The sequence below is a fragment of the Arachis hypogaea genome, chromosome 4, assembly GCF_003086295.3.
Source record: "Arachis hypogaea cultivar Tifrunner chromosome 4, arahy.Tifrunner.gnm2.J5K5, whole genome shotgun sequence".
Classification (NCBI taxonomy): Eukaryota; Viridiplantae; Streptophyta; class Magnoliopsida; order Fabales; family Fabaceae; genus Arachis; species Arachis hypogaea.
Window position 1 is genome coordinate 911,777 of NC_092039.1, and position 25,499 is coordinate 937,275.

Consider the following 25,499-nt stretch of genomic DNA (forward strand, 5'->3'; position numbering starts at 1 on the left):
CAGGGTACACATGACCTGATTCGGCTTGAAGACTCAGGGGTCTCAAACATTTTAGAGACTAATTTGGTATGATTTCACCGGATTTAAAGTCGGGTAAGAATCTCAAAAATAGACTTGGTTATTATTTTGGGCAGGGTCTGGGTCAAGGTGAATCCGGCTTCACTCGATCATGTGCACTCTAAGAGAACTAAATATATATATATATATATATATATATAAATCTTTGATCCAATATGAATAAAATAAACATCATCCGTACTATCCAGAATAACCATCCGGGTACCAGGGATAATAAACATCTCATGTCATAAAATCTAGCTAATTTTGGGGTTCACCAAGGATTGAACTTTTGACATTTCAGATCTAGAACTCTAATACTATGTCATGAAATCACTCATCCCAAAAACTTAACCTGATAGGAAAATGTAACACTAATGGTTATATCTCTAATATTTTCTGAACCTCAATTGTACACATTGTACAAAATTTTCATTGACTCTCTATACTTTCTCTTAATTATAAGCTTATTATTTTATTTTTAATCACACTTGTTTGAATTAAAAAATAGATTAAAAAAGCATCAAATTAGAATTTATGGACAAATTCTAGTTCAAATATGGATATTAACTTTTCGGTAACAATTTTTTCTTTATAAATTATTGTTAAAGCTTTAAAGACTTGTTTTTCATCCGGTTTGGATCCAATATAGCTGTGGCCCGAAAATGTTTAAGTTTCATCGGATCTAGAGCCGGATTAAGGTTTAAAAATAGACTCGATGTACATTTAGAGATGAGTCTGGGTCAGGATAAATCCGATTTTACCTGGCCCATGAACACCCATACTTTTAAAGATGGTTTGTACTTATCAAAATTAAAAACTCTAATATAATCTCATATATTAAAATTTAATTTTTACATTAATATTTATTATAATATTTTTAAATTTTAAAAATTATTTTACCAAATATATTTTTGTTGTATGTATTTATTAAAAATTATTTTTAATTTAATTTACTAAATATAAAGATTACAACTTTTAAAAAATTAATTTTTAAAAAATTAATTTTTATAAACTATTTTTTAAAAATAAAAATTTTACTAAATCAAGTATAAATATACTGGTGATTAAGGTTTCAAATATATATATATATATATATATATATATATATATATATATATATATATATATTTTCTTATAAGAAATAATAGAGATTAGCACTTTTTATTAATATTAGTAAATATTTTAGATTAATATTTTATTTTTTGTTTTATTAAGATTTGGACTATATGGTTTAAAATTTAATATAAAAATATTTGTATTGTCCAAATATTAGTCATAATAATAAATTTTGTTGATGATATAACATTGCTATTTTTTATTTGCTTGCTTGTATGGTTCTTTCTTTGTATGTTTATAAAGAAGAAGAATAAAAAAAAAAACATAAGAAAAAATGAATAAGAAGAAAAAATTGCATAAGGAACAAAACATAAAAAAATCATTAAGAAGAATACAAATATTTTTTTAAAGTAAATATAATTTTTTGAAGAGAAACATAGAAAGAAAATACCTAAATTTATTGACAATAAATATAAAAAGTTTTTGATATTACACACATAAATTTCTTTTAATGTAAATGCAACGTTTTTTAAAAGAAAATTTGAAAAACACATAAATGTATTGACGATAAATAAAGTTTTTTTAGGTAAATACAATTTCCAAAAGAGAAATATAGGAAAAAACACAAAATTTTTCACAATAGCTACAGAAATTTTATAATGATAAACACAATTTTTTTTAAGATAAAACACAACGTTTTGAAGAGAAATATATGGACAGCACAAAATTTTATTGAAAATAATGATAGAATTTTTCTCATGAGAAACATATTTTTTTAAGGTAAGCACAATTTCTTAAAGAAGAAAAATATAGGAAGAAAATATATAAATTTATTGGCAATAAATACAAAAAATTTGTGATAAACAATTTTTGAAGAGAAACAATTTTTGAAGAGAAAGATAGGAAGACGACACATAAATTTATTGATGATAAATACAAAAATATTGTTATGATAAACATCAATTTCTCATTAAGTAAACACAACAAAAGAACAGAAGAAGAAATTACAAAAATTTATTTACAATAAACACGTAAAAGTTTTTAAAGATAAACACAATATTTTAAATGAAACATATGAAAAAAATAGAATCTTATTGACGTTAAAATTTTGTGGTGATAAATACAGAACTTTTTTTTAAGGTAAATATATAACTTTTTGAAGAAAAATATTATATAAAAATACAAAAAATTATTGACAATAAGTATAGAATTTTTTTTATGAAAATTCAGAAATCTATTGACGATTAATATAGAAATTGTTATAGGAAATACAATGAAATATTTTGAAGTTAAACGCAACATTTTAAAGAGAAATATAGGAAGGACATATTAAAATTTATTGACTATGAACACTAAAATTTTGTAATGAAATAATTCTGAGGACTGAGGTAATAAAGGCACTTTTTTTAAGAGAAATATAGAAAAAAATACAGAAGTTTAACTTGAATAACACAAAAATGCAACTAAAATTTATGTGTTTTTTGTGCTATTTTTTTTTTATCATATTTATGTATAATTCAATTTAAAAACTAATTTTTTTATTTAAAAAAATGCAAATATAAAGTTTGCTAAAAAATTATGAAAAATGTATGACTTTTATTGAGTAAATATTTAAATTAATTTTTAAATTAGAGAATTTTTTTATCTAAATTAATAAAATATAATATTTACAAAAATATATAAGATGTAAAATATTTACGAAAATGTACAAAAGGAATTGTTAGTCTTTATTAATCAAATATGAATCTTGAGTTCAAACGAGACTTACATAAAATTAACTGTAAAACTATAGATTTCACTTTAGCTAAATATAAAATTATTATGCAGTGTATATAAGTACTATATTATATACATTTGTTAGCCTATTTGGTCTAATAAATTTTAATTCTCTTTAAAAGCTGTGAATTTTGGTTTTGGATTTTTGTTGTAACTTTTTTTTTTTGGTTTTATAGTGTATATAATTAGTTTGTTTTGATTTTTGTTGTCAATCTTTTTGAAGTGTCCAGTAAACAAGGATATAAAAATGCATTCAAATAATTTTTTTACTAATAAAAATACATTCAAATTTTTGTTATCAATAAAAATATTTTTAAATAATTTAAAAATGTGATAAAAATATCTAAAAAGAATATTATTTTATTATAAGAGATAAATGACTTTTGTATAAAATTTTATAAGAATATTTAGATAATTATTTATAAAATCACATAAAAAACTAGATAAAAATTTGATCTATATATTTTTTAAAAATATTAGTGGTTGTCGACAAAATAATTACAAAAAATAGATATACTTAGCGAAAAATCACCAAATTTTAAAAATAAAAATATCTCATTTTTCTAATAATGCTCGCAAAAAACTGCATCAAAATTCAATTTCTAAAGTATATTTTGATAATACATATTAAATATTGGCTATTTTTGTCACGTTTTAAAATTATTTGAGAGTATTTTTTTTGTTTGTACTAGGGTATCCATCGGGCTGGAAGCTCAATGACTAATCCTTCGGGTACTGCAGAGGCAAAGTGGGCGACCCTCCCAAGCAAGCAAGCTCCATTCACATCTTCCAATGAGTATCGAACCCCGGAGAGATCGTTAAGGGACACAGACCCTTATCCATTTGTGCCAACTTGCGTTGGTATTTGAGAGCATTTTTGTCAATAACAAAATTCAAACATATTTTTATTGGCCCAAAATTATTTGGATGCATTTTCGGTGATTTATCCTTTTACTTGCTATAAAAAAAAAGGATTTTTTATTTTAATATTAAAGAATTAATAGAATTTTATGTTAATGTTACAAAAAATAGGGTTTTACAATGTTTTGGAGACGCTGTTCTGTGCAAGCACGCACTATACAGAATACATATTGCACTAACAATACGCAGTTTGTGTATTATAATTTAATATTAAAATAATACAATACGCAGTCTATTGTAATTTAATATTAAAATATTACAATATACAATCTGTATATTGTCTTTATAAATTAAAAAAAAATTTAATCTGACAATCCGCCCTCTGTAAATTATACAACCCCATAATTTTACAAAACACCATAGCTTTTAATATTAAAGGATTATACCAATTTTTATCAATATAAAAAAAAAAACCAAAAAAAATCTGTCAACTACAAAAATATAAAAAAGAAGTCCTGATTGTAACGGCTAGTTTCTGTATGGTCCTTTTTCCTCACAAAGCATATACAAACCGAAACAAGGTGTTGGAGAAAGCAACGGTTCGAAAAGGCGAAAACCCACTGTTACTGCCAATGGAATCTGAAATGGAATCAGAGATTGCTCCATACAGAGAAGAAGAAGAAGCTGAAGCAGAAGCAGAAGAAGACCAAGAAGAATCAGAAGAACGGCCAGTGGTGCTGAAAACAACGAAAGTGGTTGAATATTTGGTGCCATTAATGGGACTTGAACTTCTTTGCAAGTTCCCTGATAACTCCGCCTATGACTTTGATTACTCTCGCAGCACTATTTGGTCCCCTTTGCTTCCCAGACCTTATAGCCCCATGGATTTCGATCTCATAACCCCCACAAAACTTTCTTTCACCAATTCCAAGTTCTTTAGACCCAGAAGCAGCGCCATCAAGGTGGCTTCTAAGCTTAGGAAGAAGCTCAACCTTGATTTCATCAAGAACAAGAACAAGAAGATGGTTTCTGATTTGTCTCCTACTACTTGCAATTGCAACCCCATCATCAAGAAGGTAATTGATTTCTATTTCTGTTTGGTTCTAAGTCTTTAAGTTAGGACTTAATAATGGGGATAATAAATTGATATTTACTGGATTTGATATTTGAGATACGCTTATGTTTCATTTTTAGATTTGCATTTGCTAGGAATTTTTGTCGGTTTTATCTCCATTTCTGGTACCTCTGTTATTGTTCCCCATTTTCGTTTGTTGAAAGTTGACCACAAAAGAAAAGAGAATTTGCAATTTGTTTATGTTGATATTTTGGGTAATTACTTCAGAGAGTATATATATTCAAATAGGTCTCTACAAAATTTTGCATCATCTATTTTCGTCTTCAAATTTTTTTTATTATGCTGAGGTTTTTATATTATACCTTATAAAAATAAAATATATAGATTTTTTTTCATATTTTCTAATGTTTGGTTAGTGTCCTTGAGACACATAGACATATATACAAATATATAAAGATACACAAATTTTATAATGTGTTTACTAATAATATATAAGACACATATGTATAAATCAAATGTCAATTTACCTTCGTGTTTTATGCATTGTATTTTATACATTGGTAATTTAAAAAATAATTAGGAATAAAAAAAGTCAAATTTTGTATCTTATGTTTTGTGTATTCGTGTCTTAATTTTAAAGAAAAATATTAAATACATATATTTTGTGTGTATTTATATACTACCGTGTTAATCTAAATCTGTGTCTTAGCAAACAAACGATAAACATATATTATTGTGTCTAATAATTACTGTCCATATCTTAACAAATAAAAATAATATATTTGTCTAAATAAAAATAATAAATTTGACTAAAATAAAAATTTATATATATTATTTTTATAAAATTTAGAGATTTTAATATAATAAAATTTTTCTAAAGACAAAAACGTTGAATGTAAAATTTTGTTATTTCAGGCAATGTGTTAACTATATCATAGGAATGACCATGTTTAAAATTTGATCCAGGGATGGGGGAAGGCACTAAAAGCTGCGTCGAAACAGTTTAAGAGATGGAAATCTAAGAGAGATCCCATTGCCCATGTCATGTTACCCAAATCTTTCAGCCATGGAGACTTTTAAATATTCAGCACTCACGTTGGTTTACAAAAAATTTAAGATCAAATAATTTGGTTTTTATTTATTTTTTTTTTTTTGTTACTATGAAGTCTTTGATGGATTGGTCCTTCCGTAATATTATTTAAAGTGAGGGAGGGACCAATGTGTAATATTTATCAGTGACTTACTAAGTAATAAAAGGGGCACTCTACTATACATATTGAGTGGTATAGAGAGAGAAAATAAATTTCTTTTATAGTTATTTTTGATTATTTTATTGTTATTCAAAGTGTGGGTCCTACCTTTTTCAATCTCTCTTTCATCCCATAAAAAGAAAAATCTGTAAACTTATATCTTTACCATATAATTCACCTAAAAATGTATTAGAAACTAAAGTTTTTATCTAAAATTTGTTGATTAATTAACCTATTCATTCTAAATATTCTAGTGACATTCTTAAGCAGAAATCAAGTTGTATATCTCATCATTCTAAGAACATTAGATATTATTTTCTCAAACTTTCTTAAGTCTATGAAATAACTCAAATATTATATATTCTCTGAATAAAGTTATAATTTAAATTGGATATTCACATATAAAAACTTTAGATATTCAATTAATTTTCTCAGGCGAAATTCAAGTTGGATAACCTCATCAATTTAAGAATATTAGATAATCTTTTCTTAATTTGTTTAGGACTAGAGACTAATATTTGATTAATTTTTACAGAGAACTTGTGAAGTACAAAGACTAAATGTTTATAGCCAACTATCTATAACTCAAATAGTATAATCTTTCCATATTTATTTAAGAAGTTGCGAGTTTAAATTTCTCTATCTTTAATAAAAAAAAAAACTCAATGTTTATATAAAAACATTAAAAAAACTTAACAACTCAGTTCAAAATCTTTCTTAGTTCTGAGTTAGTTTAAAGATGTTATCAAATAAACATAAACTGTTATAAGATTTATGTAAATGTAACTTGAACAAGGGTATAAGAATATACACTAGTTAATAATAAAAGCAAGACATTTGTGTAAATAATCTTATATTAGAGGAAACACATTTTTAACTTCTTTATTTTTAGTTTAAATAAGAAAAAAAATTCAAATTTCAAATTCCAAAATGTTGTAAGTTTAATTATATACAAAATTTAACAAGTCCATCCAAATAAGAAGGTAATCTTTCAATAACTCTCATTAAAAAAAGCTATATAAAATTTCATGGATCATACTTAGCAGTTAGCACACTTCTATTCATGTTTCGACATAATGGGGGTAGTTTTTCCTTCCATTCGTTGACTTCCTATATTTAAGTACTTCAAAACTATTATTTTAATTGGTTGATAGCACATAATGTCGACATATTACCACACTTAACATAACTGAGGACTGAAAGTCCAACGTTGATGACATGATTTAAATATTTGAATTAAAGAAATTAAATACAATATTTCAACATACTATTAACAAGTACTGAAAATGAGGATGCACTTTAACCTACTTACCTAAATATACGTAATTGATTCAAATGCTATAAATATAACTCTTCTGTTCATTTTTTCCTATTCGCACACACTGTTTTTAACACCAATTATTTCACCATGAAGGGGTTAAAGCAGAGCACTCAAACTCATGTAGTATTCATGCTTTGCATTCTTAGTTTGCTTGTACTCCCAAATTTAGTGGCATCTGAGTGTACATGTGATAAATCAGAAGAAACACATGACAAAGCCAAGGCACTAAGGTTTAAGATAGTAGCTCTTGTTTCTATTCTCATGGCGAGTACAATTGGTGTTTGTATTCCGCTTCTTGGTAAAATCATACCTGCCATAAGTCCAGAGAAGGACGTCTTCTTCTTAATTAAGGCGTTTGCGGCTGGTGTTATACTGGCCACTGGTTTCATTCATGTGTTGCCGGATGCATTCGAAAATCTAACCTCGCCTTGTTTGAGCGATCATCCTTGGGGAGATTTTCCTTTCACTGGATTTGTGGCCATGTGCACTAGCATGGGAACTCTCATGGTGGATGCTTATGCCACTGCTTATTTTCAGAAATCACATCTTCAGAAAGCACAAGTGGCCGTTACAGATGTAGAGAAAGAAGAGGAGCATGTTGAGAATAATGAAGTGGATCTTCACACCCATGTGACACATGGTCATGCACATGGTCACGTTTCTAGTAATAAGTCTTCAGAACTCCTTCGTCATCGCGTCATATCGCAGGTAATTTTACTGTCTTGTACTTAGTTTTTTAACGATAAAAATTATTTAACAGTTTTCAATTATTATTTTTTATGAAGTTTACTGTACATGAATTTTTATATTTTAATTAAAAAGATTTTATCTGTTTTTAAATTCCAAAACATTGTTTTATACTCTGTGATTTTGTTATGAGCTATGAAATTGCAAATCTAGGCTAATTAATTTTGTAATTTTGATCTACAATGATTAATTAAGAGGAATTTGATTGATAGGTATTGGAGTTAGGAATTGTTGTTCATTCGGTGGTGATAGGAATTACTTTAGGAGCGTCAATGAATTCAGAAACAATAAGACCTCTTGTTGCTGCGTTGACTTTTCATCAGTTCTTTGAGGGCATGGGACTTGGAAGTTGCATCACTCAGGTACTATTCTAAAGATTTTGTTATTATGAAAATATATAAACTTCTAAAAAATGAGAATGTTCAGTAAAATCTCATACAATAAGTGTTAGTATTATTTACGAGTTATAGTTTAAATGACATAGTTTTTTTATATTTATTTATAATAAGTCTCGAATTCGAATCTTACTCCTAATTAAAAGAAAATGTTATGTACGTCTTGTGTGACTTCAACGGCGCTAATTTAACAACTTTTAGGATTAACTTATATATATACACTAGCATTTATATGTACATTGATTTAGGTTTACTAAAAAATTATTTTTAATAACAATTATACCAATTATGATAAAGCCGTTTTTAATTATGGCAATAAAAATATTATAATTTGTCATGCATTTAAGTCAATATTAATCAATTCTTATTGATCTTTAATATTTTTCATTGAGCAATGCTATAGGGCCAGCAATTTTTGTGATTGTTAGCCATCAATTAGCCATCAATGATGATTTAATGGTGTGAGATTGGTGTGAAATTTCATCCAATGGCTCACCTTCCTCTGCTGGTTACATGCTGGCCAAAATTCAACAAAACTACTGGTCCCTATACTTTTCCTTTTTCATTTATTATATGTGTCACATTTGAAAATAAGAAAAAATAGTTAGCCCAATTTGCATGTTATCCTTTTAAAATCTCAACCATTCTTCTAAAACATAATAAAATGGAGAGATAAATTATCTATTTAAAAAGAAGTATTTAAAGATGAGTTATATTTATCATGGTTATTCAAAATTATCCTTTTAATTTCAAATATTAACATAAAGGATATTTCGTTATTTGTTATTTATTAATCTTTCAGGAATTAAAATTTTATTTAATAATTTATTGTTAATTAATAAATTATTACATATATAAAATAAATTTAAATTCTAACACTTTTACTTAAGTGTTGATCATCCACATTGGTTATTTTATTATTATAATATAAATGCTACAAATTATTAAGCATACAACATATACTAAATCTTGCTAATTTAATTTAAAGAGTTACACATCAATAGAAAATGCAATTTTTATTTCCTCTTTCATCTTTAATTTGATATAAGATTTTCTCTTTCATCTTTCAATTCATTTACTTTAGATTTAAAATATGTATTAAATCAATGAATTAGATTTGAAATTTAAGTAATTATAAAATATTTTCATTGCAAAAAAAAAGCCATAAATTATTTAAAAAAATCTGATTACAGAATTTTGTACATAAATTTTGTGATTTATATCTATCAATTAGTTATTATTAGTATTTTTAATGGTGTGAGATTATATTTAATAATGTAAAATTACTCGTTTTTATTTTATTGATTAAGTGTAGACTAAATTTTAATAAAAACGTAGTCCCTATATTTTAATAAATGGTTTATGGAAAAAGAATCACAGGTTGTTTTCTAATATTTGTGCACTAATGACAAAAATTATTTCAGGCAAAATTTAAAAGATTATCTATTATAGTCATGGGATTGTTCTTCTCTCTAACTACGCCAATGGGAATTGCAATCGGCATAGGGATCTCTAATGTTTATGATGATAATAGTCCAACTGCTCTTATTGTGGAAGGAATTTTTAACGCAGCTTCAGCTGGAATCCTAATCTATATGGCACTTGTAGATCTTCTTGCGGCAGATTTTATGAATCCAAAAATGCAGAAAAATAGTAAACTTCAAATAGGAGTAAATATTTCTCTTCTTCTAGGAGCTGGTTTTATGTCTTTTATTGCTAAGTGGGCATAAAACCAATTAAATTGCATTATTCTCCATAAAAAACTTCTGCTTTTTATGATTTTAGGTTTTTCTTTCTTCTATTCATAAATTCTCGCATTTATACCGTTGGATTAATTAATTAATTAGTTTTTGTAACACTTCTTCTAGATTCATATAATGTGAGAGACTTATAAAAATGTTAAAAATGTTTTTTTTTTCTATTTTTTTTAGAAAAATACAAAACCAATAGAATTTATTATTTTTTATTAATAATTAGTCAACAATATTTAAAAATATAAACTAAAAATATATTATTAAATTATTTAACTAAAAAAATTGACTCCTGTAAACTTTTTTTCTTTTGTTAAAAAAACATGAAATGCACAACTTTTTTGCTGGTTCAAGGTGGCATGTAGGAGAGAGAATAATTTCTTTCTCATATGATTTAACCAACATGCAAGGAGGGATGTATTTGTTAGGTTATGGGGGATAAATGTCTAAACTTCAATTTAAATTTTTGAATAATAATAATAGTAATTTATTCTCATTAAATTATTAAATTTGAGTCTATTAGAATTTTTTCTATCTAATATATATATATATATATATATATATATATATAAAAGAATACATTTGATTGTGTTGATATTTAAAAAATTATTTATTTTTTTAAATATAAAATTTAGAATAATAAAATTTTAAAATATACGTTATTAATATTTAAATTATTAAAATATAAAATAGTCACCAAAAAAAATTTATTAAAATATAAAAGATATTTTCGCAATTGAGACATTTTTTTAGGTTTAATATCTCTTTTAAGTTTGTATTTATGACTTTAGAAAAAATAAATATAATATTTTAAAAATATTTGAGCAATTATATTTTTTGTTATTAATCATCAAAATTTAATTTGTGATATATAGCCTACCAATTTACTCTCCTTGGGAGGTTGGTAAATGTTGACCAATTGTAGTTTGAAGAGGAAGAGGTACATTAAAGAAGCTGCTTTGTTTGACTCTTGATAAAACATCCAAGTGAGGTACCAATCAATAACTGACATAACCCAAGGAGTAGTTTGGAAATAACTTAGAATCATATTAATGCAGTCGAAAATATTGTACAAATTTTAAATCACAACTCAATTAGGCGGATAACGGAAAATTCGAATAACGTGAATAACGAACTGTATTTTTTATTCAGGAAAAAAAACAGTCAATTATAAATTATTTTTTAAAAATTTATACACTTATTTTTTACACTTTAGTATTCATCTAATTTTTTTATCGCCGCATATTTATTTTCAAACTTTCACTGCGTCGTTGGTCGCTTTTTCACCAGCCAGTCTCAGTGCCGTCGATGTTTTTTTTCCATTAAACCGTTGGTTTAAAATGAAAATAATCATCCACATATTTAATAAAATGAACATCTATAAACATCTATCAAATTTTATTATATCTACTTAAATCCAATCCAAACTAAATAAATATCTACTTTAGAATGAATATTGGATTTTTAATCAATTCTTTGTTTTTTTACTAAACCTATTGATCTTTAATATTTTTCATTTATTATATGCATCCCATTTGAAAATAAGAAAAAATAGTAGCACAATTTGCATGTTATCCTTTTTTTTTAAATCTCAACCATTCTTCTAAAACATAATAAAATGGAGAGATAAATTATCTATTTAAAAAGAAGTATTTAAAGATGAGTTATATTTATCATGGTTATTCAAAACTTTCCTTTTGATTTCAATTAATATTACCGTAAAAGATATTCTGTTATTTGTTATTTATCAATCTTCTGTGAATTTAAACTTTATTTAATAATTTATCGTCAACCAATAAACTATTACATATACAAGATGATAAATTCTAACCCTTTTTACTTAAGCATAAAAGTATTGATCATCCAAGTTGGTTATTTTATTATTATAATATAAATGCTACAAATTATTAAGCATACAACATATACTAAATCTCTGCTAATTTAATTTAAAGAATTACACATCAATAATAAATGCAATCTTTATTTCCTCTTTCATCTTTAATTAATTTGATATAAGATTTTCTCTTTCATCTTTGAATTCATTTATTTTAGATTTAAAATATGTATTAAATCAATGAATTAGAATATGTATTAAATCAATAAATTAGATTTGAAATTTAAGTGATTATAGAATATTTTCATTGCAAAAAAAAGGCCATAAATTATTTAAAAAAATATTATTACGAAATTTTGTGCACCTAAAAACGAAAAGTAAAATTTAAACTTTAGAGGAAATCTAAAGTAAAAAGAAATAAATGCTTTATTGAAAAAGAGTCACATATTATTTTCTAAAACCGTGCATTACTAACAACAACTATTTCAGGCAAAATTTAAAAAGCTATTTATTATAATTATGAGATTGTTCTTCTCTCTAATTACATGAGTAAAAATTACAATCAACATAAAGATTTTTAATATTTATGATGATAACAATTTAACTGTCTTTAATTTATTGTTGAAAGAATTTTTAACACATTTTTATCTGGGATCTTAATCTATATGGCATTCGTAGACTTTTTTATTACTGGTTTTATGAATTCAAAAATGTAAAAAAAATAATAGACTTTAAATAAGAGCAAATATTTCTCTTCTTCTAGGAATTGATTTTATGTCTCTAAAAAAGATGAATTAAATTGCATTCTTCTCCATAAAAGCTTTGGCTTTTTTTATGGTTTTAGATTTTTCTTTTTTCCATCTACAAATTTTCGCATTTATACTGTTGGATTAATTAATTAGTTTCTCTAACAACACTACTCGATTCATATAGTGTGAGAGACTTATAGAAACATTGAAAATCCTTCTTTTTTCATTTTTTTAAAAAATATTATTAAAAAATTAGTAGAATTTATTACTTTTGACTAACAATTAGTCAATAATATTTAAAAATATGGACTAAAAATATATTATTAAATTATTTAATTAAAAGAATTTGATTAATAACTAAAAATAATAGCCAAAAATAAAATTTTGTTAATCTGTACATTTTTTTTGTTTTATTCATTAGAAAAAAACATGAAATGCACAACTTTTTTACTGGTTCAAGGTCGAATGTAGGAGAGAGAATAATTTCTTTCTCATATGATTTAGTTTGACCAACATCCGGGGAGGGATGTACTTGTTAGGTTATGGGGGATAAGTGTCTAAGCTTCAATTTAAATTTTTATTAAATTATTAAATTTGAGTCTATTAAATTTTTTTTCATTTATAATATATAATAATATATTTGATTGTGTTGTTAATTAAAAAATTATTTAATTTTTTTAAATATAAAACTTAAAATAATAAAATTTTAAAATATACGTTAATATTTAAATTATTAAAGTATAAAAGGTATTTCTGCGATTGTGACATTTTTTTTGATCTAATATCTTTTAAGTTTGCATTTATGACTTTAAAAAAATATATCTAATATTTTAAAAATATTTAAGCAATTATATTTTTTGTTATTAATCATCAAAATTTAATTTGTGATATATAGCCTATCAATTTACACTCCTTGGGAGGTTGGTAAATGTTGACCAATTGTAGTTTGGAGAGGAAGAGGTACATTAAAGAAGCTGCTTTGTTTGACTCTTGATAAACATCCTAGCTAGTTGCATATATAGGAGGCTATTTCCCAAATGAGGTACCAACCAACTAACATAAGCCAAGGAGTAGTTTGGAAATAACTTAGAATCATATTGATGAAGTCGAAAACACAGTACAAATTTTAAATTATAATTCTGTTAAATAGACAACAAAAAATTTAAATAACGTAAATAATGAGCTACACTTTTAATTTACAGAAAGTAAAAAAAAAAGTCAATTATAAATTACTTTTTCAAAATTTTATTTTTATCTTTTACACTTTATCATTCACCTTCTAATATTTTTATCCCCGCATACCTATTCTCAAATACCAGCCAACTTCAGTGCCATGGAGCTTTTTCTGCATCAAGTCGTTGTTTTAAAATGAAAATAATTATCCATGTACCTAGTAAAATGAGCATCCGTCAAATTTTATTATATCTACTTAAATTTAATAAAAATAATCATCCATGTACCTAATAAAATAAACATCCAGCAAATTTTATTATATCTAATTAAATTCAATCTGAATTAAATAAACATTCACTTTAGAATGAAAAATAACCATTTGCATACATAGTAAAATGAACAATAATTCAAAAAGATCAGAAGACGTGAACAACAATTATCTATCACCATGAGCATCATCAGTGACGGATAGATCCAGAAAATTTTGATAATGGGGACAAAATATATCTAAAATAATAATAATTAATTGAATTTAGCTAATATGTGTCTTAAGGGCACATGACAAATTTACCATTAATTGAAGGTTTTAAAATTTTTCATTTAATAACTACAAAATAAATATATTAAAATTTTAAATTTTTTGTATTTTCAATAAAAATATTTTTAATTTATAATTTTATTATGTGTCTTTAGAACACAAGATAGATAAATTCTAATAATTTTTTTAATAAAAATATTATATGTACATAAAAATCAGCTATCAAATTATTCAATAATCATTATGTATTTGTGTATAAATATATTTATTGTTTAATTCATTTTCAATGTATATTTTGTATTTCAATATATATTCTATACGGGTAGTTACTTTTTATGTATATATAACATAATTATTGTTATAATTATATTTTATTATTCTAAAATATGATTAGTCTTTAAAATATATAATTTATAAATTAAAACACTAAAATAATAATTTAAATAATAATATATAATTTAGAAATTTATTTTTTAGGTTTCATATTTTTAAAAAAATTGAGTAATTTTTTTTAACAATACAATCAAAATGTCTCTCTTTTTATATATATCACTAAATAATTATTTAAAAATTTATTTTTCACACAATAAAAATCCAATCTCATTAAAAAAAAAAGATAAATAATATTTTTTGAGTTTATTTTTAAGAAAGAACACCAATCTCATTTAAATTGAGAATTGATCATTCTAATAAACATTTAATATAAAATTCTTAAATTGACTATTAAATATAAAAAATTAAGTAAAAAATTATTGTGGGATTAAATTTAATAAATTAATGAGGACAAATAAATATTATTATTATATACTATTAAAAAAAATTTTAAATTGTAGTGGGGATACCTGCCCCTCTATAATGTATATAGATCCATCCTTTGAGTATCATCCACAATTTTCATTTTTCTGTAAGAAGAAAAGAAAGAGCTTTGTTTTGTTATTCCCAAAGAAAAAGAAATGGCTAACTTTGTTGTGGCGTAGTTTTTGGTTTGAGTACCTATCATTATTCATGCACATATTATTATTCATGCACATATCATACTTCCTAAGTTTGTAATATTAACACGCCGATCAACATTATTAACATATAATTGCATGTATTTTTGATATCTTCTTTTCCTAAATACTTTCTCCTTTTTCACTATCGTAGAGACTGTGGCGGCATCGGCATGAGATTGCGGCGGTGTCGGCACGGACTGCTGTGGGACAGTGGCGCGAGGTGAAGCTACGGTGGCGTCGTCACGGGCTGCGAAATTTTTCTGCGTTTGAACAGGGTGATGAGAAACGACGGCGTTCTACTGCGTCTGAACGGCTGTCTTCGACGACAATGGCAAGTTGTGGTGGAGTACTAGAGAGGACTATGTGAACTATGCCGCGGACATATATAAAAAATGAGGTTATGATGGGATTGAAACTGAAAGTAATCATACGTAGTATGAATGTATTTATGTGTTAATTCTAATTTTTTAAATTTTAAAATCTGTTAATAATGATTTAATTAATTAAGAATATGAATTTTAATTTTAAATTTATCTTTTTTTTTAATTGTTGTTCACCTATCTATACTTTTTGTTTAAATTAACATGGCTTATAAAACCAGTCTCTTAATTCTAATCTAACAGTTGTATGTGGGAGTCTGCTATCATAATCTTTTCGTTAAATAATTTACTCCAATATTGTAATTATTATCATTATGTTATTTTTCAATGGATTGTATTCCGGCGATAAAAATATTGATGTGTTAATATGCATACTTTTTTGTTTGTTAATTTATTTTAGGAAAGTATTTTTTTATGATTATATAAAAATTAATATTTAATAAATAATAATACTAATTGTCAATAATTTTAATTATAAATAATTCTAATTCTAATGGTCAATCATTCTAAATCTAATTATATTAATTATCAGTCATTGTAATTGTCAATTTTTTTAATATAATTATCAATTATACATAATTAACATTTATATGATATTTATATTTATAATTTTGTTATGCATCTGTATATTAATAACACATATATTGATTGAATATTTTCATAATTGATTTCGTGCCATATATATAATATATTTTATTATTTATGAGTCTAAATTTTAGAGTCAAAATATTTTGTTTAATTTTTTAATTTGTTATTTTTCTTTGACTATTTCATAAACTAAGAATGTATCATTTATACATTTTTTATTGAAATTGATCATTTTAAGGTTCAAGTTATAATTTTTTTATGATCTTTTATTGATGTAGCCATTCACTTATTCTTTTGATAATTTGATGATTATTCTTATTAATTTTTTTCATTCATAACCTTTCAGCGCGATTGTCCTTTTGTCGCAACTTTTTACAATGCACCACATCCATCAAATACCACATCAAGTTGTATTTAGTGATCCGATCCGGGTTTTAATTACATGAATGTAAGAGTTCAACGAAAGGGTAATGAACTCTATTTTACTGAAAGATGGCTGGATTTATTCATATATTATGACCAAGTGCGTCCATTCATATCGGGCTTGAGGAAATATCACCGTTTTTTTTTATGATTATACCTTTCTTCAAGATTTTTTCACAGATCTGCAGCATCTTTTAATGTGAGATATTCATTTTTCAATCCTTCGTCAAGATGACGACAAAGGAAAATAATGGCTTTGGCTTTATCCTTTTATGATGTATTATTTTCCGCCTTAATGGTATCTCAAAGATCCATTGAATTAAGATGGATTTTAGCATTTAGTGTCCATGATAAATAGTTATTTCCAGATATATAAAGAGCATTAAATTTAAGATGAGAGAGTTTTGACATAATGAAAATTTGTTACCTGAGTCTTCCTAAAATTTGATCAGAGTCTCGTGCTGATAACGTGTTGTAAAATAAATAAATAAAGAAGAAAAATAAATATAAAATAAAAAAATATAATTAGATAACTCTAGTAATAATATTCACCACGATTATTATCTCAATATAATATGGATGATTGATATATTTACTAATATTATATGTTATAGTATATGAAGAGAAAAGAGAAAGAAGAACTATATATATTGCGCGTAGAGAGAGAGGGAAAGTGTTTTTATATTTTATTGTGTGTCAAATGTCTCAACCTATGTTTCTATTTATACATGTGCAAAGTTTCACTTTTTAAAATATTAGAAAACATGCACGGTTTATTCTTTAATGTATGTACTTTTCAAAAGTACTTGATTGGAAGAATAAATTATGTTGAGTAGACACTGAATGGACATTCATATTGTAACAATAACTATGTATGATGAGATTTATCAATAAATTTAAGAATTTATATCAGATTTTTTTTTCACTAATTATGTTGATTCTTTTTTATATCTTTATGGACATTATATATAATTTTTTATTTACCGTTTATGATTGTATGTTATAGAGTAAGAAACTTTTGTTTAGTTTTCAATTTTTGTTTGATTATTTCTTATATATTTGTGGACAAATTCATGAGTAATAAAAGTCTGACAAAGCTTTTTTAATTTTAACAGAGACTATGATAAGGTGATCTTCTATCACTATTTTTTGTGTGTTGATTAGTAATTTCCTCAACTGAATGCTTCAAAGATTGAGGGGGCGAGGAGGATCAAGCCTTTGGAGGTGGGAAACAACGCGATCAAATTAATAAAATTATCTCATCTACAATTCACTGATGATTCAATCCTATTTTGTCCTTACAATTTGAATATTGTGATGAACTATTGAAGGATTTTGTAAAGTTATGAGCTGTTATTAGGGTTAAAAATATATTATGAAAAGTATGTTGTGATCAGATTGAATTGTGATAAGGAGATAACTAAAAAAAGTGTATGGAGAGATATTATCAGGATAAGAGATACATGAGAGGACTTTCTAATACAATTTAAAGTAGCGATGTAGATTATGATAAATATTTAATAGTCACGATTTTAAAGAGTGACGTTTTTCAATAAAATTATTTTAAATTTTAGGTCATACTTTCTATTGTCATGGTTAAGAAGTGTGACCAAAAAGTACTCATAGTCACAATTTTCAAAAAAGTGTGACCTCAAGGAGTTTATTGTCACGGTTTTAACTAGTGACCTCAAAAAATTTATAGTAACGGTTTTAAAGAGTGACCTAAAAAGATCTATACTCATGGTTTTATAAAATAGTAACCTAAAAAAGGTCTATAGCCACGATTTTAATTCATGATCTAAAGGGATCTATGGTCACGATTATGAAGTGTGACCTAAAGAATCTATACTCACGGTTTTAAAGTATGACTTAAAAATATCTATAATTATCATTTTAAAGAGGGACATAAAAAGATCTATAATCACTATTTTAAAAGGAATCTATGACCATGATTTTAATTCGTGAGTTACAAACATCTATAGTCACGGTCATCATGTGCGACCTAAGTTAAATAAATTATTTTTAATTTTAAAGTAGAATAATTATTTTATATTAATTTATAATTTAACAAATCACAATTTTATGTGTTTTTAAAATAATTTTATTGGGTTAATTTAGTCCTAAATTACTATTTTAATCTCATATTTTAATCTAATAAATTAATTTAAAAATATATAAAAGTAATAATAATAAATTAAAAATAAAATGGAGATAAAAATTGAAATTGTATGTTGTTATTGTTAGCATTATAGGTTTAATAGAGAACGTAAATTTGAAGAGGATAGAAATAGGAGGGAACGAAAATTTGCTCCTCTCTATCTGCGTCTGAACTGCAATGTCGTCATTAACTTTATGGGCTTATCCCTATTCTGTTCTTACTCCATTCATCCTCATTGAACTCGCAAGCATCTATTCCATCACTCTATCCGTTTTAGGGTTCTCTACCGCAAGGCTTTGTTTTTTGGGTGTTGTATCTGTTCCACGTTCCATTATCCAATGTCAGTAGCCTCTTAGCCTCTCAGCCTTACACTGCCATCGGACCGAATCTCTGTTGCATTGAATCTCTATCGCACCCGTTCTTGGATCTTCTCCATGTGTTGCTCGCGTCGCTCCCTTCAGAACTCTAATATGTGTTTCTCACTCACAGAAAGCACTAGTGCTTGCTTAGAAGAAACGTTATATCTATTAGTTGTCGTGTTTCTCTCTTCGATCTCACCTCAGCTGTGTAGATAACTCTAATCTCCTTTCTCTCCTTTTTATTGACATTGATGGCTGTTTTCTTATTCTATTTCCTATTTTCTATTTTCTATTTTCTTTCATTCACTTCTATGGCTAACTTTAAATATGACATTACTATTAGTTTATATTTTGATTTACATATTCTATTTTCTATGTTCTGTTCCTCTTTTGTGGCTTTACTGTGTGCTTCTCAAATTAATTACATTGGCTTAACTCTTATTCTTCATTTACTATTTGACAATTATTGAGAATGAAGTTGAGGCTTTACTTGATTTGTACAAAAACCCAAGTAGTGTATTTATTTATATATAATCCCCGTTTTACAAGCCTAAATATTCCAACAATTTCCACACGTGAACGTATCCAATTATTCATATAAAAGTTCACTTCATTTCCTATCGGTTTCTTTTTCTTTATAAAACCTTGCATGGTGTTTAAAATATGAATTTTAGCACTAAAATCAATTTATCAAGTGTCATGATATATTTCAACAAAATTAAATTCAAAACATACTGAAGGAATAAGATCATAAATTTTAGTATCTTTCTTCTCGAGTCAAGCCTTAAACTTTAGGCACTCTTTTTCATGTATCTTTTTTAAAAAAAAAAATACCATGCATTTTCTTTCTTCATAAGATGGGATGCAATACCCTTTCTTTTCTTCTTATGAACTTACTTCTAACCCCCTCATTTGTCATTAAGAGGACACTTTCATCAAGTTTCTAAACTAGATTTCCTTTTTCTTGCACACATATCACCAGTAATTTATTGATGGACTATTTTTTTTGTTATAAGACATCTTAAATGGTTCGTATTAGATAGGAAGGGAATTCAAAATAAGATGCAACAAAAAATAAGTTAGAGATCTCAATCTCTATAAAGTCTTCAGTTGTGCTGCTATGTCTCTCAACCTCATAATGTGTTCACGTATATTCCTTACACCAGTAAACTTTCTGGATGACAATTTTGCAATTAGGATGCTTGCAAGTGCCTTATTAAAAGATTCAATCTGTACATCAATAGTCTTCATGTAATCCTTGATATTCTTACAATCAGGAATTGAATTACGGATACTAATTGAAATACGAGAATTAATAAACATTATATTTAAACGGTTGGATTTCTTCCCCTGTTTGTATAATGCTATCTTGGCCCGAGTGATAGTATTAGTGGGTGCCGAAGATTTCTCCTTACAAAGTTTATAGTCAAGGTCTGCACACTCTAAGTGAAAAAAAATATTATCTTCCCATTTCTTATAGTTTTACAAATGTATCTAATTACATAACTTACATTAGCAAAAATAACTACCTTTTATATTGATTACGTGAATAGTTAGTTACCCGAGAGAACATATATAATTAGATGACTGTATAAGATATTTTACATTTTCAATGCATCAAAATTAAAATCTATGTATTTATATGGGTGTGTGTAAGACACAAAAAATATCAATATTTTTGTTATTAATACATCTATTCCCATAACATTTAGTCTCAAAACCATGTCAAAGTGGAGTATAACGAGTATGTACTCTTTCAAATTGCTATGCTAAGGTTTTTCTTAAAACATAATTTCTGTGCCGTCTAGGTCAATGTTTGACTTTTGTCAATTCCTTTCTTTATTCCTTTCCTTTAATTCGCCATGAAAGTTATTTCATGGAACTATCGGAGTTTGGAGAGACTCCTGACCGTCCATAACCTTAAAGAGATGTACCAATCACACTCCTTTGAGATTTTGTTTATATGTGAAACAAAAAATCAATCTCATCTGATGAAAAAGTAAGTTAAAATCTTATCCTTTTATGATTAGAGGATTGTTTAAGGATGGCAACGGGTCCTCATGGGAGCGGTGACATGCCCTCCGCCCCCGCCCTCAGCCTCCATTATCTATCTCCGTCCCCGCCCCGTCCCTATGACGGGTAACCGGGACTCCATATCCATTGGGGACTTGGGCTGCGGATATCCGTGAATTTCTTTTTAAAACGATTTTTTTTAGAAAAATTGATAACAAAATCAAAACATGTAGAATAGAGACAGTGATAACAACAAATCTATAGAGGCACTGATAATAGCAAATCACAGAAATCATTTTGACAACGGAAACAAAACACACAAAACATAGGATAGTAGCAAATCCACAGAAGATAAAAATTAACAAATACTTCAACGTAAATAAAAATTACAGAAGGTTACTTAACAGAAGGAAGAGGAACCAGTGGTGGAGGCTAACGATGGCAATGAAGAACGACAAAGACGGTGACCTTCACTGCTGCGATGAAGATGGTGATGACGACCCTCCCTGCTGTGACGAAGACAGCGTTGAAAGAACCCTCCCTGCTACAGTGGTGCGACGAAGATGGCGTTGAGAAAACTCTCACTGCTATGACGAAAACGGCGACAATGTTCCTTCTTTTGGGGGAGGTAATCTGCGACGGTGAGGGGGGTTTAGGGGTAGTGCAATGATGAGGGGATTATGGGAGCGGCGGGCAGCAGTGAAAAATTGAAGAAGATAGTGGGTGTGGTAGTCTTGGAGTCTGAAGAGAAGGGGCTAGGCTAGGATTTCATGTTTGAAGAAAGTGTGATGTGAGGCAGAGGCAGAGGCAGTGAGGCTAGGGTTACATTGAGGGAAACTAATATATATATAAATGAATAGAATTTTTGTAATTTTCAATAACGGAGATATATAGGTCCCCACGGGACGGGGATCTCTATCCCTGCCCCCGCTCCGTTTATTATACGAGTCTCCGTTTCCGTTCCCCGCGGGGGAATTTTCCTTCCTAAATCTATCCCTGGTGGGTAATTCCTTGCGGATAAAATAAGGAAAGCTAGAGAAATCTCGTATAAAGTGGGTAAAAGAAGGAGACATAAATACAAGTTTCCTTAACCAATCATTCCAATAAAAAATTTAGAGAAATAAAGTTTGGAAACTAAAAAAGAATGATGGTACGTATACTACCACTCATGAGAAAATTGCACAAGTAAATAAACATACTTCAAAGATATCTTCACATTGATTGACCAAGCTAATCTAGCACATGCATTCGAAGATTTTGAAAGCAAAGTTTCAGCAACCATGATCATAAAATTAACTAGAATGGTTAGTTTTGATAAGGTAAAATGTGCGCTCTTTAGTGTTCACCCCTAGAGCGCCCCCTGGTGATAATGGATTTACGACTAAATTATTTCAATTCTATTGGAGTTTAGTAGGGGAGGATATTTTTAAGGTTGTCTGCAATTTTTTTGTTAGTGGTAGACTACTCAAGAGTTTCAACCATACACAAATCTGTCTCATTCCTAAGATTCTTGATGTAAAGGATATGATACAAGTTAGACCCATTAGTCTTTTCTCAATTATGTATAAGATTATTTCTAAAGTACAAGTCCATTGGCTATAGAAATTTATGACTTCGCTGATCAACCCTAATCAGAGTGCCTTCATTAAGGGTAAATTAATTTCATATAATATTCTAGTCACTCATGAATGTATGCACTATCTAAAGACAAAGAAGAGGGACCTATCGATTATAATGGCTATTAAATTGGATATGAGTAAACCCTATGATCATGTTGAGTGGCATTTTCTTTGGTTCATTTTGGAGAATATGGAATTTGAATCTAGGTGGATTGGTTGAATACAGGAGGTAGTGACTACAGTTTCTTACTCTGTCATTGTTAAAGGTCAACTTTTTAATTTTTTTTAAACCAAATAGAGGTATCCGTCAAGGATACCCTTTATCTTCCTACCTTTTTCTTTTCTGTGCAGAAGGATTATCCTTTTTGCTAAACAACCTAGAGTAAAATGGTCTCATTAAAAGTATTCAGATCAACCGAAGATGTCCTACTATTAATTATTTATTATTTGCGAATGACTCAATCTTTTTTTTGTAAAGCGTTAGAAAACAGTTGTGAAAATATTCTCACTCTTCTTCAGTCATACAAGGGGTTTAATGGCCAAAAAGTTAGTTTGCATAAATTAGCTCTATCCTTTAGTGATAATACTCCTCCTGTTGTTCGATTACTACTGGCTCGAAAATTAAAAATTACTCATATTGGTGCACATGATAAATATTTAGGTCTTCCATCTACAGTCTAAAAATAAGAAAAAGTCCACCTTCAAAGAAATCAAGGACAAGGTGAGGACACGAGTTCAAGGATGGAAAAAAAACTTATCTCCTCTGCAGACAAACATGTTCTAATCAAAGTTGTTGGGGAGACTATCCCAATTTATTCATTATCATGTTTTTGTCTTTCTGACACTTTAATTAGGAAGATTCACAACATTCTCTCCCAAATTTAGTGGGTCAAAAAGGTACATAGCGAATGGTTAGTTGGGATACTATGACAAGACCGAAATTAGAAGGTGGATTAAATTTTAAGCACCTAAGGGCTCAGAATTTGGCACTATTAGCAAAACAATGTTAAAAAATTATCTCTCAACCACAATAACTCCTATTTAGACTCCTCAAAGATAAATATTTCGATACAGTTCTAAAATAAATGCAGAGATCAGAGTAGTTCTTTCGACGAGATGGCAAAGCATGTTGAAAGGATATAAGGTTGTTGAAAAGGGGCTGGTTTGACGAGTTGGTGATGGATCCAGTATCTGCATCTTCAACGATCCTTGGTTTACTTCTCCACATCCTTGTTTTGTTCCTCCATCTGAAATTTTCAATTTGCAAAATCAACCACTATTAATGGTCAAGGACTTAATACTTTCTAATGGTCTGTGGAATCAAACTCTAATTAGAAGCATTTTTTTAGGGCACTAGTTAGCGTGTGCTAGCAACAACAATTGGGGGTGGAGAAGATAAATTTATTGGGCCCTTAGTAAAAGTGGTTTGTATGAAGTGAGTACTGGGTACCGTGTTATGATTTCCGCATACTCCCATTAAATTTTGTCTAGAGATTATGAGACAATGAAATTTGTGGCGAAAATTGTGGAAGTTGAAAATCCCAATAAAATTTAAGATTTTTCTCTAATAAGGCTTCCATGAAAAGCTTTCAGTATTACAAAAGTTTCATCATCGCATCCTATCGATTCAACCCATCTATCGAAAATGCTTACAATTTCCAGAAATAATTAATCATTGTATCTTTCATTGTGAGAAATCAAAGGAGATTTAATTAAAAATGAATATATTGGCTGCTAAAAACGGGGCCAAAGACTCTGATTTGTGATTTATATGTTACGTGAACCTTGAAAATGGTATCTTACATACTAAACCAAACAGCTCCTCTCAAAAAATAATGATGATAATTTTGAGTTGATCTTTATAAAAAATTAAAAATAGGTTCATCTTTAATAATATATAATATAAAAGAGATAATAATATTAACTTTAAAATTGTAAAAAAAAAAATTTCAACAAATTTTTTATTCTTAATTAATAAGTACTTTATTTTTTTATTTTTCTTATTAAATTATTATATAATATTATTTTTATAGTAAAGCATTAGAAATCTTCTTTTTTTTTTACTTATTTCATATACGTGTACCTATATATTTTTTCCTGCCAACCGTTCCTTCTTTGATTAAAAAATAAAAAAAGAATTAAAAAAAAAGGTGCTAGCGTCCTGCGCAGCCAACGCATTATCCACACGGATACGCGGTACGGGTTTACTTGCTCTACGTTTCGCCACCTCATCTTTTAATATTTTTCTATTTATTTATTTAATTAATTAATTCCACCGAATTCACCGTCGCATTACATCTGGTTTAAATGTTTAATTCACTCTTAAATTTAATACTTACATTCTTTTGATATGTGGCTCCATCGTACTTGTCTTGTCT

The 25,499-nt window shown here is 27.1% G+C and overlaps 2 protein-coding genes across 6 annotated transcripts; both read left to right on the forward strand.

The window, feature by feature from the left end:
• The first annotated feature begins 4,295 nt into the window (after nucleotides 1-4,295).
• LOC112795588 (uncharacterized) lies at nucleotides 4,296-6,146 on the forward strand. The gene is made up of 2 exons (XM_025837592.3): nucleotides 4,296-4,829; nucleotides 5,795-6,146. Exons 1-2 carry the CDS (start codon nucleotides 4,386-4,388, stop codon nucleotides 5,906-5,908), a joined length of 558 nt encoding a protein of 185 aa, XP_025693377.1. The 5' UTR covers nucleotides 4,296-4,385; the 3' UTR covers nucleotides 5,909-6,146.
• A 1,186-nt stretch (nucleotides 6,147-7,332) lies between these two features.
• Nucleotides 7,333-17,139, forward strand: LOC112795589 (zinc transporter 5). 5 transcript variants are annotated; one of them, XM_072233821.1, is made up of 5 exons: nucleotides 7,351-8,107; nucleotides 8,359-8,508; nucleotides 9,966-10,211; nucleotides 15,733-15,978; nucleotides 16,896-17,139. In XM_072233821.1, exons 1-4 carry the CDS (start codon nucleotides 7,487-7,489, stop codon nucleotides 15,946-15,948), a joined length of 1,233 nt encoding a protein of 410 aa, XP_072089922.1. In that variant the 5' UTR covers nucleotides 7,351-7,486; the 3' UTR covers nucleotides 15,949-15,978; nucleotides 16,896-17,139. The 5 variants fall into 5 exon arrangements, with proteins under 5 accessions (XP_025693378.1, XP_025693379.1, XP_072089922.1 ...); XM_072233820.1 differs by lacking the exon at nucleotides 16,896-17,139 and having other exon boundaries at nucleotides 15,733-16,125; XM_072233822.1 differs by lacking the exons at nucleotides 15,733-15,978; nucleotides 16,896-17,139 and adding an exon at nucleotides 11,168-11,215 and having other exon boundaries at nucleotides 7,353-8,107.
• Nucleotides 17,140-25,499: the final 8,360 nt, after the last annotated feature.